This window comes from Danio rerio, chromosome 20 (genome assembly GCF_052040795.2).
Source record: "Danio rerio strain M-AB ecotype USA chromosome 20, GRCz13ab, whole genome shotgun sequence".
NCBI classification, from domain to species: domain Eukaryota; kingdom Metazoa; phylum Chordata; class Actinopteri; order Cypriniformes; family Danionidae; genus Danio; species Danio rerio.
This window is the reverse complement of record NC_141040.1, coordinates 57,240,340-57,256,187: the sequence shown is the minus strand read 5'-3', so window position 1 is coordinate 57,256,187 and position 15,848 is coordinate 57,240,340. Positions and strand designations below refer to the sequence as shown.

The following is a 15,848-nucleotide window of genomic DNA, read 5'->3' as shown; positions in this document are numbered from 1 at the left end:
AGAAAAAGAGAACAAAATAAAGAAAAACACAGAAAGCACTAAAGACTAGCTGACTGGAAGCATGATGTTTTCATAAGTTTCTATTAACTTGCCGAAATTTTTGTTGTTGTTCGATAAACGTATGGCTTTAAGCAAGTAATCAACTTCAATAATATAAAAAAAGTTATATAAAAAAAGTTATATTATTTATTCAATTTTTTTTATTGAGTATAAGAATAAAAGCATCTCTGCATTAAAGAAAAAGTGCAATAACAAAAAATAAGAAAGACGAGAAAAAAAACTAAACAAAGCCTCAACCATTAAGAAAAAAGATTATCCCAAGCTTTAAGAAACTTATCATTCTTGTTATTAACAAGCTTAGGAGATTCAATATTGTACAATATGTCAGCAAGGAAAGTATCAAATATAGGTATTGTTTTTAGGAACTTATTTTTACGTATGAAAAATTTACAGTGTAACACAAAAAAATTAACACTAAGATCGAGAGCATGATCATTACCCGAGAAATACAGAAACATAGCTTTTATAGACAAATTTAAATCATGTTTAAATAAGGACGATAAATTAAAAATAATGTTATTCCAAAGATTTTTATTTTAACGTGAGTGCAGCTATAGAATAAGTGAAATAAAGTCTCTTCGATTGGTCAAGATTTTTTTTCCCAACATGCCTGTTTTTTTTTATTTTTTATTGTATTTTAACAATACAAACATATTAATCATAACAATGGATGACATCAAGTACAATAGTAAATAAGTAAAATTAATAATAAAATAACATAAATAAAAATAAAAAGAGGCAAATGATCAAATTAAACAATATTTACAAAGTCCTTATAAAATGTCACAGTTTTGAACACTTTTTTTTTGCTGTAAACATTTTGAAACAATTTAAGTCACAATGAAAAAAATTCTGCAATTTAGGTAATGATGAAGAAAATTGATTGGTCAAGATTTGATGGAACCAAACCAAAGTTTGAGGTGACGTCACAATAATAGTTGATTCATTTATAGGTGGAAGTAAAAAATTGCAAGCTTTGGATGTTTGTCTTCTAAACGTAAATTTTGTCACTGTTTTGAAGCACACTCGGTTATCGTTATCATCAAAACTAACACTATGATACTGACATCTAGCAAACTTTATTTTAATTTCATGTGGCCTTTAAATTTAAAAGCGCCGTGCGGGTGTGTTGAATCAGCTGAAGGCGAACGTCAGATTGATCCTCCGTCCAGACAGAATCACTTTTCCTCAGTTCTGCGTTCACTTTCTGCTGTGTTCCTGCTCAAATGGCGACTCTCATGTTTATCAATAGAATTTTGAGAAAAGCTGCGACACAGAAGCGGTCATACAGGTAAACAGTGTTGTGTTTGTGACGCAACATAAAGCGAGAATGCGGTGTTTGTTGTGTGGCGAAAAGCGGTAGCTTCAGTGCTGAGGTAAAGTTGGTTTTAAATTCGCACATTCGTTCATTTTAACTGTTGTTTACCTCGCTACTTTGAATATTTAACCGCATTTACTTATAACTTTAAAACAAAACGACATGTTTTTTAATTGACTATGAGCAGTGTTGTACTTTGATAGCCATTGGCTGCTAATATGATTTCACTAACGTCATTTTCTGAATTAACGTTAATATTAACAAGGAGAAACTCCGAATGTGCGGATATATAACCAACTTTTCCTCAATTGTTTTTGTTTGTATGTTCAGCAATGAGTTTTTTAATAATGTGTGTGTGATTTCAGTGTGAGTGTGTGTGGAAAGCTGTCAGTCAATGGAGTGAATCTACATTATCAGCGCGCTGGAGAAGGAAAACACACCGTTCTGCTGCTGCCTGGAGCTTTAGGTCTGCATTACAACTACAGACTGTATAATAACCGATAACACACTGCTATGCAATATAATAATAATAATAATAATAATAATAATAATAATAATAATAATTTAATAGCCAAAGTCTAACTCTGCAGTTCACTAGCACTATTTTACAATTTATATATGTGCATTATAGATGGGCATAGATAATTTTATTTTTTTTTTTAATTTAGATTTATCTAGATTAAAATAGCTCATTTAAATTCTGCCCAAGGCATCGAGAATATGTGTGCGACCCAAATAATAAGTCTTTGAGAACAGGTTTCTCAAGCCAGGTGGCGCATTAGACCAGGGGCTCATCTCCTGTTTCCAAAAAGCATCACAAACTGCTTGAGAAACTGTTCTACTCTGATAATTGGTGATGAAAATAAATGATGTTCAGTAAGATGTACTTGTGTTTACTCACTGTTTATTCAGTTCAACATAAATGTTGAATTGTAGGCTTATATAAGCTCCAAACAGCGATTTCTGAAGACCTTAATCCGACTAAAGTCATCACTGAACTAAACAGAAATGGAATTAAGACATGGGAGTATGCGGATATTAGTGGCATTAATGAAGTAAACACCGCGATCAGACTATTAAAGTCAAACTGTTGAAGTCCGGCATCCTGCTGATTTGATTCAGAAGGGCACTTTTTTGTCAGACGTCTCACCGGCTAGGTGTACTTCAGCTCTAAAATTTCAAGGTGAAAGTTACCATAGCTTGCGTAGAATCAGTGGTGGAAAGAGTATTATAAAATCATACTCAAGTAAAATTACCATTACTTGCCTAAAAATGTAGTGTGAGTAGAGTAAAAGTACCTGTTGTAAATATTACTCAAAGTATGAGTAAAAAGTAGACCTTTCAAAAGTACTCAAGAGTAGCGAGTAGTGAATATTACGCTGTATAAAGCTGATGCGTTTACATGTAATTTGTGAATGTGTGTGTAAACGTAACATTCTGTAGTGCATTTAGTTATTGCTCAGCAGGCACACTACATCATAAGACGTTAATATTTGGTTAGATTTAGGTTGTGATGTCAGGTGACCAAAATTTAATGGCTAATTAGCATCTAAGGACAACGTTATTTTGATGTCCAATAATGGTTTCAAATGACGTTGATATTTGGTTGATTTAAGGTTGTGGTAGAAAGTGACGAAAATCCAACGTCAAGCCAACATCTTAAACCAACGTCATATTGACGTCAAATACTGACATTTATTCCTCAGGTATGGCAACCAAAATCCAACATCTGATAGACGTCATAGTGGTAACGTCCAGACAACGTCAAGCTATGACATCATTAGACGTTGATATTTGGTTGGTTTTAGTTTGGACATTGACTTTGGTTGGAAGTTGAGTTCTGTCGTCAACCTGATTTTCATTTCCAAACAAAATGCAACGTCTCCACGACGTTATGGTATAACGTTAATCTGACGTCATGTTGATGTCTTGTGCCTGCTGGGTGTTTAAGGCCATTTCGGTCATCATACAGTACACATCCGTCATCTTCTCATCAGTGACCTGCATCTAAACAGTCTCTGGGTCAGTGTGTGTAAAGATTTTGGACATCATCTTGGACACTTTTTATGCTTCCAAACAGTTTGCTTCCATTATAAATCACACATGTCTTGAGGTAGATTATTATGATGCGATTTACCTTCTGTGTGTTTTAATTGCACAGGAATCACAGGGCTGACTTTTCTAATCCCCATAGACAAGAGAAAATACAGTAGTGACCGCAGGTTGAAGGACAGTAGTGGAGTAAAAGTACAGATACTGCACTAAACATGTACTCAAGGAAAAGGAAAAGTACACCTTTATAAAACTACTTACTAAATTACAATTCCTGAGAAAAACTACTCAATTACAGTCATTTGAGTATTTGTAATTAGTTGCTTTACACCACTGCGTAGAATAGACCCAGCTCCCAACCCAACTTTGAGAATAATAGATTAACGGCCATATGTTTTTTTATCGCGCAATAAGAGTCTCGCATTAATGCTGCACGTTAATGCCGAATATTAATACTAATATATACACGATCGCTCTGTGCAACAAACTGAATGTTGTTATCAACTTTATTACGTGTTATTCACAGCCTATGCTGGTTCTGTGTACTGAAGTAGGCATCAGGCGGCTACGCACGTCCTCTCAGTAGTAAACAAACAGTGCGTCAGATCACGTGTGATTTTGCAGCCGCGAATACATCTTTACATTAAGACAGAAATGATTTTGGGAGAATTAAACCTTATAAAAACAGTATGTGACACTTTTAACACCATTTGGAGGTGTCCATGCTGCTGTGAAGACTTGTGTGTTCGCCTTTACACTTCTCTCCTGACCTTGAAAATTTAATTGGCTGAATCGTACAAAACTTAAGATTGCGTTTAGGGTAGAATCGAGATAGTGATATTTTTTCGATTAATCGTTAAGCCCTAATGTCAACGCCACAGCCTACCTGAGTATTGCTGCTGACCATGTCCATCCCTTTATGAGCACAGTGTCTCCATCTTCTGATGGCTACTTCCAGCAGGATAATGCTCCATGTCATCTCTTGATCTCTGAGGAATATTTCCAGTAGCTTGTTGAATCTACGCCATGAAGGATTAAGGCAAATCTGAAGGCAAAATGGGATCCAACCTAGTACTAGTAAGGTGTACATAATGAACCTAATATATCAATAACTGTACTGTAATCAGTAATAATTATTATTGTCTATTTAAATATAGCATTAATAAACATAACACTTTATTATCTTTTAGTTTATAGTTTTTCTGATTTATCGATAAATCATTTAGGTTGACTATTGGAATATTTTATTTTATTAATTAGCTTTAATTGTTTTTATAATTCAGACTACTTTGGTTATACAGTCAATAAAATGGGATTATTAAATCCCCCACTAATAATAAGCACACATACTATTAATAAAAGTCAGTTTTACACATTTTTATTACATATTTTGAAATAAAATATTTAATCCAATATCCGTTTTGTTAATTTTAAGATGTATTGCAATAATGGAAATGATGTTTGAGAGTGTATTTGACTGTTTTGTTGATGTTTGGCAGATACAGTAAGTGTTGTTCTTGTTTGTTATCCTCTGTCTGTGTTTGTGTGTGTGTTGTTTCTTTTCCTTTGTGTTCATAGTTTTCTTCTGTTTGTGATGCCCTTGTGTGTGTTTTTCGCTCTGTGTTTGTAATTTTTACAAATATTTTCTTGTTTTGTTTGTTAATTTCTTGTGTTTGTGATGCTTGTGTGCTTTTTCATCTTTGTGATTTTATTTTCGAGTGGGTTGTTTTCTTAATTTCTTGTGTTTTCAGAAAGTAAATTACAAACAAAGAAAGTTAAGAAAACAACCCAAACGAAAATAAAAATCACAATAAAAAGGTAAAAACACACACACAAGGGCATCACAAACACAAGAAGTTAAGATACACAGAGAGAATAAAATCACAAACAGAGAAAAACCAGAAAGAAAATAACAAACACACAGGTTTTTCTCCGTTTGTGATTTTATTTCCTTGTTTTTCTCTCTGTTTGTTAATTTCTTGTTTGTGATGCCTTGTGTGTGTTTTTTTACCTTTTGTTTGTGATTTTTATTTTCTTGCAGGTTGTTTTCTTAATTTTTTGTGTTTTCCTGTGTGTTTATTTTCTTTCTAGTTTTCTTCTTCTGTTTGTGATTTTCTTTTTCTGTGTTTGCCTTTTGTAAATTTATATATATATATATATATATATATATATTTTTTTTTTTTTTCTCTTAATTTCTTGTGTGTTTTTCAGGCAGTGGAGAGATGCGTTTGTTATGTTCTTTTTAGTTTTCTTCTTCTGTTTGTGATTTATTTTTTTCTTGTGTTTTTTTCTGTTAATTTCTTGTGTTTTCCTTTTGTGTTTTACGTGTTTTCTTCTGTGTTTGTCATAATTTTTTATATATAGATTTTTTTTGTTTGATTTGTCTTAGTTTCTTGTGTGTTTTCCAGGCAGTGGAGAGACTGATTTTGGTCTTCACCTTTCCTCTCTGTGTGTTTGTTATTTTCTTTTTAGTTTTCCTCCCTCTGTTTGTGATTTTTTTCTGTTAATTTTTTGTGTTTTTTTTCATTCTGTTTGTTCATTTCTTGTGTTTTCCTTTTGTGTTTTTGTGTTTTCTTTTGTGTTTGTCTTTTTTTTTATATATAATTTTTTGTTTGTTTTGTCTTCATTTCTTGTGTGTTTTTCAGGCAGTGGAGAGACTGATTTCGGTCCTCAGCTTTCCGCTCTGGACAGCAGCAGGTTTACCGTGGTATCGTGGGACCCGCGGGGTTACGGACGCTCTCGCCCTCCAGACAGAGACTTTCCTCTTCATTTCTTCCACAGAGATGCTAAAGACGCCGTGGATTTAATGCAGGTATGACTGAAAAAATAGGAGCGTCAAATGTCAGACTCTTTTATTCTAGAGTCAGTTATATGACAAAGTATGTTTCACTTTCAACGAAAAGGTTCCTGGCATTCCCCTCAAAGTGAAATAACGAAGAATAAACATTGAGGTTTCAGAAAAAATAATAATTTTAGAAGAAGATCTCAGACAGCACTTAAAGGGGTTTGCATTTAATCTCTAATAAAAATAATTAAAAACAAAAATAAAAATAATTCTTTGAATGCATGTGTATATGTATGCATGTATTTATTTCAGTTAAAGTAACAATGGTATTCATTTTATAATGTTGGATTTAGTTTTAATTTGAAATTTGTCTTAAAATATGCATTTTGTTTACTGATCATCAGGTTTTCAATCAGTTTTATTAATGTCTGTTTGTCTTTGTGTATGTGCCTGTGTGTTTGTGTGTGTCTGTGTGTCTATTTGTGTATGTTTGTGTTTGTCAGGCTCTGGGCTTCAGGCGTTTCTCTCTGTTAGGCTGGAGTGACGGCGGCATCACGGCTCTGATCGCGGCCGCTTTAAACCCAACACTCGTCAATAAGCTGGTGGTTTGGGGCGCCAACGCTTTCGTCTCCGAAGAAGATATTCAGATCTATCAGTGTGAGACTTTTACAGTGTTTACATGTATTTTCTTGTGTTTCCAAAACGTCTGTGCATTTTCAGCTCAAAATACCTCATGAATTATTATATATTACACTGCAAAACATCCTTTCCCACTTAGAGTTTTGTCCTGTTTATTGTCTAAATATCTAAAACTCTTAAACAAGAAGTTTTTTTCTAGACAAGCAAAATGTGTTGTTATTTCAGGAACGATTTATGTTGTTTTCAGAAATAATAAGTCAAAATTAAGTGAGTTTTTCTTTAAAACAAGCTAAATAATCTGCCAAGGTTCTATATGGCAGATCACTAATTGAAGCATGACTTTTCAAGAAATACAATCAAAAAATATATAAGTTGGTGTTGTAATAATATGTTGATGCTTGAGAAAATTACATTTGTGATTTCTTTAACATTTATTTCGTGTTTTAGGATGAATATTTTTACTTGTTTAAACTTAACATGCAAAGCTGTGCTAAATATTTTATCCAGTGCAGAAGTTAATTTTATGTAATTAATATGGTCATAGTTATTAAACTTTATGCATTAAATGAATTATTAAATAATATTTATTGAATTTTATGCTATATTTATTGAAATATGAATTAAATGTAGTATGTGCCCTTTAAGGCTTAATATTAAATTTAAAGATTTTTAAAGAAAACCGACAATGAGCAAATGAGTTTAATAAACACTGAAAAGTGTTTCACTGACTATACATACACAAATAAAAATATTTCACATTTAATATATAGTTTAAAAAAATATATATTTTTATTTCAGCGGTGTCAAATTTAACATTTAATCTCAAGGTCAAAAAATGCTTCTAAATCATCGCATCTCAATTCTGCATGCTGTGGCGTTGTTTAGTCGACTCTGATTTTGGGTGATTTTGTCTTTCTGGTGTTTCCTGCTGTCAATGGAGCAGTCCGGCGACATGACAAAGAAAGCTGATCCTGATTGGTCCGTGTGCGTGCATTAAAAATGCTGATTGGCTCACAGAAAGAATCTTATAGATCCAAGCTAGAGTTCGACTTTGTAGATAAACCGTTTTTGTTTTTTAAATAAAAAGTCTTACAATGTAAACAACTTATAAAAACACATCACATAATGTAAATAAACTGTCATTTAATAAGAATATGTTAATAACTCTAACTTTGACAAAAAATGTCAGATAGAACCTTATAATTCTTAAGGCTCCTACAGACTGGGGCGCTTTTCATTTGCGTTTATCGTCAGTATTAGACGTTTTTCAGTGTTCAAACCCAAGCGCTTTTCACTGGCGTCAAGCTGACGAGTATGCAAAATCACTCTTTTGATGTTAGATGGTGCTGCACAACATTAAGCTTCTGACACCCGCTTATAACACAGAAGAAGAGGAGGAGAGGAAGTTCACACGCTTGTTGTTAAAGTTACTGGTGACTCGAACGAGCATGTATGGTTCAAGCAGCAGCTTCAGCTCTAGCGATGAAGAAATGAATAGTGTTCACAAGAGCAATAAGCAGCTCCACGTTCATATCGCCTCTGGGCATCTTCTTCAATAGGCGCTCACATTGACAGTTTTGCGCTTGAGCGCCTCCAAGTGCTGTTTACTGTAACTTCAGCAGCTCCGTACACGTGAAGAGACGCGGCGCGTCAAAACAAAAAACCGAGCATGAGGCGTTTTTTTTAAATGACGCTTTTGCGCCTGGCGTTTTGCGCGTTGGTGTGCACAATCACTTTGACGCCCTTTATTAAGTCATGAGGTGTTAAACGTCGACGGAAAACGCGAGCAAAAAACGTCTCGGTGTGCACATGCCTTAAGGCGACGGCTTGTCAGTTTGTATATTTGGATTGACTACTTGCTTGAGCTAGTTGCTGTCCTGGGAGAGATTCCTGAGCTCGTAATATCCTCGAGCCCTGGGCTCCCTCCCGTTATAAGGGCGAGAGGGGAATTCGAGGTCAGGTAGGTCTCGAGAACTCCCCTGCTTATCACCGTGAGAAGTGTAAACTAAGGTTGTATTGGGTGATAATTTGGTTTAGTCGATTGGCTATGGTTTATGTTTTTGGACGGTGGGAGGAAACCGGGGAACCTGGGGAAAACCCACGAAAACATGGGGAGAACATGCAAACTCCACACAGAAACACCAACCGGCCCGATGGGTTGGACCGGCGGTGTTCTTGCTGTGAGGCAACAGTGCTAGCCACTGGGCCACCGTGTCGCCCGATCAGAAAAAAGTGGGAGGATGTAGGGGTGGAAAGAGGGGAGCTTCAAGACGAAGATAGCTGGAGTGAAAAACTCAGGTTATTTATAATGCTTCCATAATCATCTAATAGGGCTGATTACGGAGCCAACAAGGAGCCAGCCGTGTTGATTATAAGCACGTGATCCTCTCGAAATTAGTTTATGAATAAACCACACTTATTATCTGTTTTTGTCTCGTCTCTGTAATTCTGTTGCACGGTAGAAGCTCTGTCCCCAAAACACATTCCTCGTATGTGTGAACATACCTGGCAATAAAGCTCTTTCTGATTCTGGTTTGTTTCACCGTTGCAGGGATGGGTTTTGATGTTGTAACAAAAACTTTGATTACCTTCTCGTGCTAATCGAAATGCATCACATGACTGTTCATTAACCGCGCAAGCCCGGCCCGACCCCATCTGAAATGAGAAATTAAGCCCGGACCCACCCGATCCTGTTGGGTCCCGCCGGGTTCGGGCAAAGATCTTCAGCTGTAATTCATCAGAGTGTGTTTTTGAGCAGTGTTGGGTAACGCATTTTAAGTTATCTAATCAGATTAGTTTTTTGAGGAACTAGTAATGTAATGTGTGTAATTGTATAGCGCATTTATTGTGTCATAATCATGAGAGGGGGGCTCACCATACCACTCCCAGTGTGTAGCATTTACTTTGGATGATGCGACGGCAGCCACAGGACAACGGCGCCAGTGCTTCACCACACACCAGCTATATGTGGAGTGGAGAGACCATGATAGAGCCGATTCAGTGGATGGGGATGATTGGGAGGCCATAGAGGGAATTTGGCCAGGACTCCAGGGTTACACCACTACTCTCTACTAGAATGGGATTATTAAAAAACACAGAGAGTCAGGACCTCGATTTAACGTCTCATCCGAAAGACGGCACTCACTGACAGTATAGAGTCCCCTTCACTATACTGGGGCATTAGGACTCACACAGACCACAGGTTGAGCGCCCCCTGCTGGCATCACTAACACCACTTCCGGCAGCAACCTAGTGTTCCCATGTAGTCTCCCATCCAACTACTGACCAGGCTCAGCCCTGCTTAGCTTAATCACTCCTGGGCTGCAGGGTTATATGCCTATGGCTAATCAGTGCTGATTAGTTTGTTTAAAAATTAATCGTGACTAATTGCATGCATAAATATCTGTATATTTGCATAATTTATTAGCATGTTCAATGTATTTTTATTATGTATATATAAATGCACAAACATGCGTGGGTATACACTTTTCAGATATCTACTTCTTTATATTTATATATATAAATAAACAGACCTCTCTCTCTCTCATTTATATTTACACATACAGTGGTGTGAAAAAGTGTTTGCCCCCTCACCGACTTCCTTTTTTTCTTGCATGTTTATCACACCTTAATGTGTCAGATCATCAAACTGATGTAAATATTAGTCACAAATCACACAAGTAAACACATTATACATTTTTTTAAACAACATTTTCACACAGGGCTATGTAGTTTGTATTTAGTTTTCCCTTAATAATGAAAAGATCGTCATTTAAAAGCTGCATGATGCTGTTCACTTGTGTGATCTTTGGCTAATATTTAAATTAGTTTGATGAGTTGAAGCATTACAGTGTGACTAACATGTCTGTTTTGGGAGGACACTTAATTTTGTTATGTTAACTAATTGTGTGGATCCCTGTATTTTTGTACAGTGTGCTAGTAAATAAGTATTCTGATTACTAATCTGACGTTACTTGTATTTCCCACAACACTGATTGTAATGCATTGCTATTTTAGGTAACTTTCTCTAATACTCCAAGTCTTGTCAGTCTAAACTCCTAATATCTTGATTATGCATGTGTGTGTGTGTTTTTCAGCGCTGCGTGACGTGTCGCTGTGGAGCGAGCGGATGCGTCGGCCGATGGAGCAGATGTACGGTGCTCAGTATTTCAAGCAGACGTGGGAGAGATGGGTGGACGGCATCAGCCAGTTTATAAACAAGCCACAAGGTGAGAACCAATCAGCAACCGACGCCAGTGCTTTTCAATAACGAATAGGCCCACGTGGAATCTGTATTTCCCTACTTAAGTAAATGAATTTTAATTCAGTTTTTAATTAATTTCAGTAATATTATTGACTAATATTCACTCATTCATTTTCTTGTCGGCTTAGTCCCTTTATTAATCTGGGGTCGCCACAGCGGAATGAACCGCCAACTTATCCAGCACGTTTTTACGTGGGTGCCCTTCCAGCTGCAACCCATCTCTGGGAAACATCCATACATAAACTCATATACACTACGGACAATTTAGCCTACTCTATTCACCTGAACCGCATGTCTTTGGACTGTGGGGGAAACCGGAGTACCCGGAGGAAACCCGTGTGAAGGCAGGGAGAACATGCAAACTCCACACAGAAACGCCAACTGAGCCGAGGATCAAACCAGCGACCTTCTTGCTGTGAGGCGAACGTGCTGCAAACTGCGCCACTGCGTCGCCTATTGACTAATATGACGATGTTAATTAGATTAATTTACAAAACAGTTTGTGAAGTCATATTTTCTGTCTTTCAGTGGAGATATTATATGAGAGACTTGCTTTGTTTAGCAAATAAGTGGATCTAATTGGATTTGCATTGTGAACACTAAATAAAAGTTAGAAAGGTAGTATTTTTTATTTTAAAAATTAAGTTTTTTTTAGTTATGATGCTCTCAAAATCATTCCGCATAAATCCGCAGATTTTATTTATTTTTTTACAAAATTTTGCGCAGAAATAGCAAAACATTTCTGCAGAATTTCTCTGGCCCCGTGAACAACTCTGTGTACAATATTGCTCAGTCACTTGTGCAGCGCTGCAGCCTACAAATACACAAACAACATACATGAAAATATTATCAATTTAATAATTTACATGAATATTCAACTCCAAATAAAATGTATTCTTTGATTATTAAACTTTATTTACTAACTATTTTTGTTGTTGTTGTTGTTTTTTTAGTAGCTACTTATTAAAATAACTCTATTGTAATATACATACATGCATACATATTTGGTCACACTGCCGTCCCCGAATTGTTTAATGATGTAATGACCTGTTTTCACTGAGTGGTATGGTACGGTTCGGTTTGGTGCGCTTTTATGGCCGTTTCCACTGTCAAAAGCGTACCAAACCGTACCACTTTTTCGGCACCCTTTCGAAAGGGTACCAAATGGGAGAAAGGGTACCGAAAGGTGGAGCTACACGTGCAGCTGAATGCTGATTGGTTACAGAGATACATCACGAGGTCGTGGAGCTACACAGAACGTAAACAAAGGAACCGCCATGTTTTTTCAAATACAAAGCCAATACTGGAAATACTATATGTATATAATAATCAGCCATGGATGACCCGGGCTCAAACAATCCTTGTCGTCGTCTCGATGAACAGACAAGGCCAAGAAGAATAATCTGCCGTGTCCTGTTGTTGCTTTACGAGCCCGTCTAAAAGTGCGAGCGCTATTCGCTTTTTTCCGGGAGCTCGCGATCGCGTCTATATTTGATTAAGAACTTCTTGAGCTGTTGATAATAACGTGTGCGTGATTGAAGTGTCTCCGTCATCTGATCCATTCAGGAAAAAAAGGACAAGCGCGAGAGTGAAACGCGGAAAAATACAAGAGAAGCCGTCAAAACACAGGAGCAAAATTGTTTCAGCAACCTGAATCATGAACAAACTGCCGTCGCATCATCTAAGTAGAGCTGCACACTGGTGGAGGTGCGGAGACCCCTGCCTCATGATTGTGAAGCGCTTTGAGTGTATGGCCAAACACGATAAATGCGCTATACAAATACACTCATTACATCACACTTTACGGGACACTAAATGGCTTATTTGAAGTAACTTGCTCACCTCTCGTCCTTAGGCAGCATCTGTGTGGACTTGCTGCCGCAGATCTCCTGTCCCACACTGATCCTCCACGGGGCCCAAGACCCGGTGGTGCCCGCATATCACCCTCAGCTGCTCCAGGATAGCATCAGCGGCTCCAGGTCAGGGTTTCTTCTTTTTCTGTGACATTTACACTGCAGATCCTGTTGGTCAGTTCTGAGTTTTGTGACTGTATCTGATTTTTTTTTTTTTGCCGACCCGCTTAAATCATCTATTAAAAGTGACTCGTCATTCGTTCTGTCAGTATGTGGTTGAATCATTTTCTTACCTTTATAAAAACTCATCATGACTTTCATCAGAAATCTGATCATTTCTGGCATATCCGGAGTCTTCTATATGGGAGTTTTTGGAGAATGTAGATTAAAAAAATATTTTTGCTAATTTTACCCTTCACTAAAGACTGATGGACGATTGTGTAATAAATGGCTGGATTATTGTGATAACATGAGACACCTACACCCACCGGCCACTTTATTAGGTACACTTTACTAGTACCCTGCCTTTTGCCTGCAGAACTGCTTTAATCCTTCATGGCAGAGATTCAGCAAGCTACTAGAAATATTCCTCAGAGATTTTGCTCCATATTGACATGATAGCATCACGCAGTTGCTGCAGATTTGTCGGCTGCACATCCATGATGCCAATCTCCTGTTCCACCACATCCCAAAGCTGCTCTATTGGATTGAGCTCTGGTGACTGTGGAGGCCATTTGAGTACAGTCTCATGTTAAATAAACCAGTCTGAGATGATTGAGCTTTATGACATGGTGCGTTATCCTGCTGGAAGTAGCCATCAGCAGATGGAGACACTGTGCTCATAAAGGGATGGACATGGTCAGCAGCAATACTCAGGTAGGCTGTGGCGTTGACACCATGCTCAACTGGTACTAATGGACCCAAAGTGTGCCAAGAAAATCTCCCCCACAGCATAACACCACCACCACCAGCCTGAACCGCTGATACAAGGCAGGATGATCCATGCTTTCATGATGTTGAGGCCAAATTGTGAGCCGAGCATCCGAATGTGTCAGCAGAAATGGAGACTCATCAGAGCAGGCAACGTTTCTCCAGTCTTCTATTGTCCAGTTTTGGTGAGTCTGTGTGAATTGTAGCCTCAGTTTCCTGTTCTTAGCTGACAGGAGCGGCACCCGGTGTGCTCTTCTGCTGCTGTAGCCCATCCGCCTCAAGGTTGGACGTGTTGTGTGTTCAGAGATGCTCTTCTGCAGAGCTCGGTTGTAACGAGTGCTTATTTGAGTTACTGTTGCCTTTCTATCAGCTGGAACCAGTCTGGCCATTCTCCTCTGGCCTCTTGCAACAACGAGGCATTTTTGACATCCCGCTTAAATCATCTTTTAAAAGTGACTCGTCATTCCTTCTGTCAATATGTGGTTGAATCTGATTGCCATTTTCTCACCTTTATAAAAACTGACTCATGACCTGCATCAGAAGTCTGATGATTTCTGGCATATCTGAAAAAAAGGTCCCATCTTCCGGTTTATACAGGAATACAAGAATGGAGAAAAAAAGTGCTCTTTTATCATCAGCTTTGTCAACGCTTGCTTTTTCCCCCCCAGGTCATTGCTTCTTTTTCATGCGTGCAGTGTAAACACAGACTTTAGACACAAGTCACTTTAAAAAAAATAATGTGAACAGGTCATCATCATTAAAAAAATCCGATACGGTCACAAAATCGGAATTGACCATCAGGATCTGCAGCCTAATGGACTGATGGTGTTTTTCAGGCTTCATGTGTTTCCGAAGGGGAAGCATAACATTCATCTGCGCTACTCTGCTGAGTTCAACACACTGGTGGAGCAGTTTCTCAATGAGTGAAGGAGATCACAGCCATCGGATGTCCTGAAAACAAGGTGTTTATTTGTTTACTGGTGTTTCCATTAAAGGATTGTCGCCATTTGATCATCTGTATGCTTTCAGTGTAAAATCTGTGTGAACCGGAAGACTTTTTTCCCCCATTCTGATGATGTATTTACAACTCAAATGGAATATTGAGTAGGGGGTGGGACTTTATTTTGGAGCTCCGCCTTTTAGCTTTAGTCACAGTAAAATTAAAAGATTGGAGGGGCGTGGCTCGGCATATTTCAGCCAATCAGAGTCTTCAGAGAAGTACTGCTGTTACAGAGCAGAAGCAGATGAGCAGATTTTGATTAAAGATTACTGAAACAAACTCTTTATTTCAATGGATTAATTTAGGCAGATAAATTATTCATTTTTATAGTAATAATATGCACTAGAAAGATAAACATTGTTCATTTTGATTTCATGTGTACTTTCCTTTCAAGGACAATAAAGTTGACTGCTACTACTACTTGGAATCATACCTGACAACATTTGTGTGCAATCAACAGTACAACTGGGTTGTAACGTATGTTTCCAGATTGAAGTAAAAAAAAATTCAGGCTTTAGTGCATGTTTTGTCCATTATTATCAATTTTATTAATTAAGTTTATACTTTTATCTAAGTTTATTAATTTGTTTCATTAGTATAATAAGCTTGGGATTAAAGTGATGAGGGTGGCTCAGTGGTTAGCACTGTAGCCTCACTGCAAGAAGGTCGCTAGTTTGAATCTCAGCTGGGTCAGTTGGTGTTTCTTTGTGGAGTTTGCATGTTCTCCCCGTATTGGTGTTGGATTCCTCCAGGTGCTCTGGTTTCCCCCACAGTCCAAACATATGCGCTATAGAGGAATTGATTAACTAAATTGGCCGTAGTGTATGAGTGTGTGTTTGATTGAGTATGTATGGGTTGCGACTGGAAGAGCATCCACTGTGTAAAACATATGCTGTCGACCTCTGAAATAGAGACTAAGCCGAAGGAAAATGAATGAATGAATAAAG

At 37.4% G+C, this 15,848-nt stretch overlaps 2 protein-coding genes across 2 annotated transcripts in view; one reads left to right on the top strand and one right to left on the bottom strand.

The window, feature by feature from the left end:
- pycr3 (pyrroline-5-carboxylate reductase 3) overlaps positions 1 to 15,848 on the bottom strand; it is a 540,655-nt gene that overhangs the window by 24,701 nt on the left and 500,106 nt on the right. The window lies entirely within an intron of this gene.
- Positions 1,201 to 14,911, top strand: bphl (biphenyl hydrolase like). The gene is given in 7 exon segments (NM_001281461.1): positions 1,201 to 1,351; positions 1,744 to 1,844; positions 6,076 to 6,242; positions 6,719 to 6,872; positions 10,952 to 11,083; positions 12,974 to 13,097; positions 14,738 to 14,911. Coding segments are annotated over 7 exon segments (834 nt in total). The 5' UTR covers positions 1,201 to 1,286; the 3' UTR covers positions 14,829 to 14,911.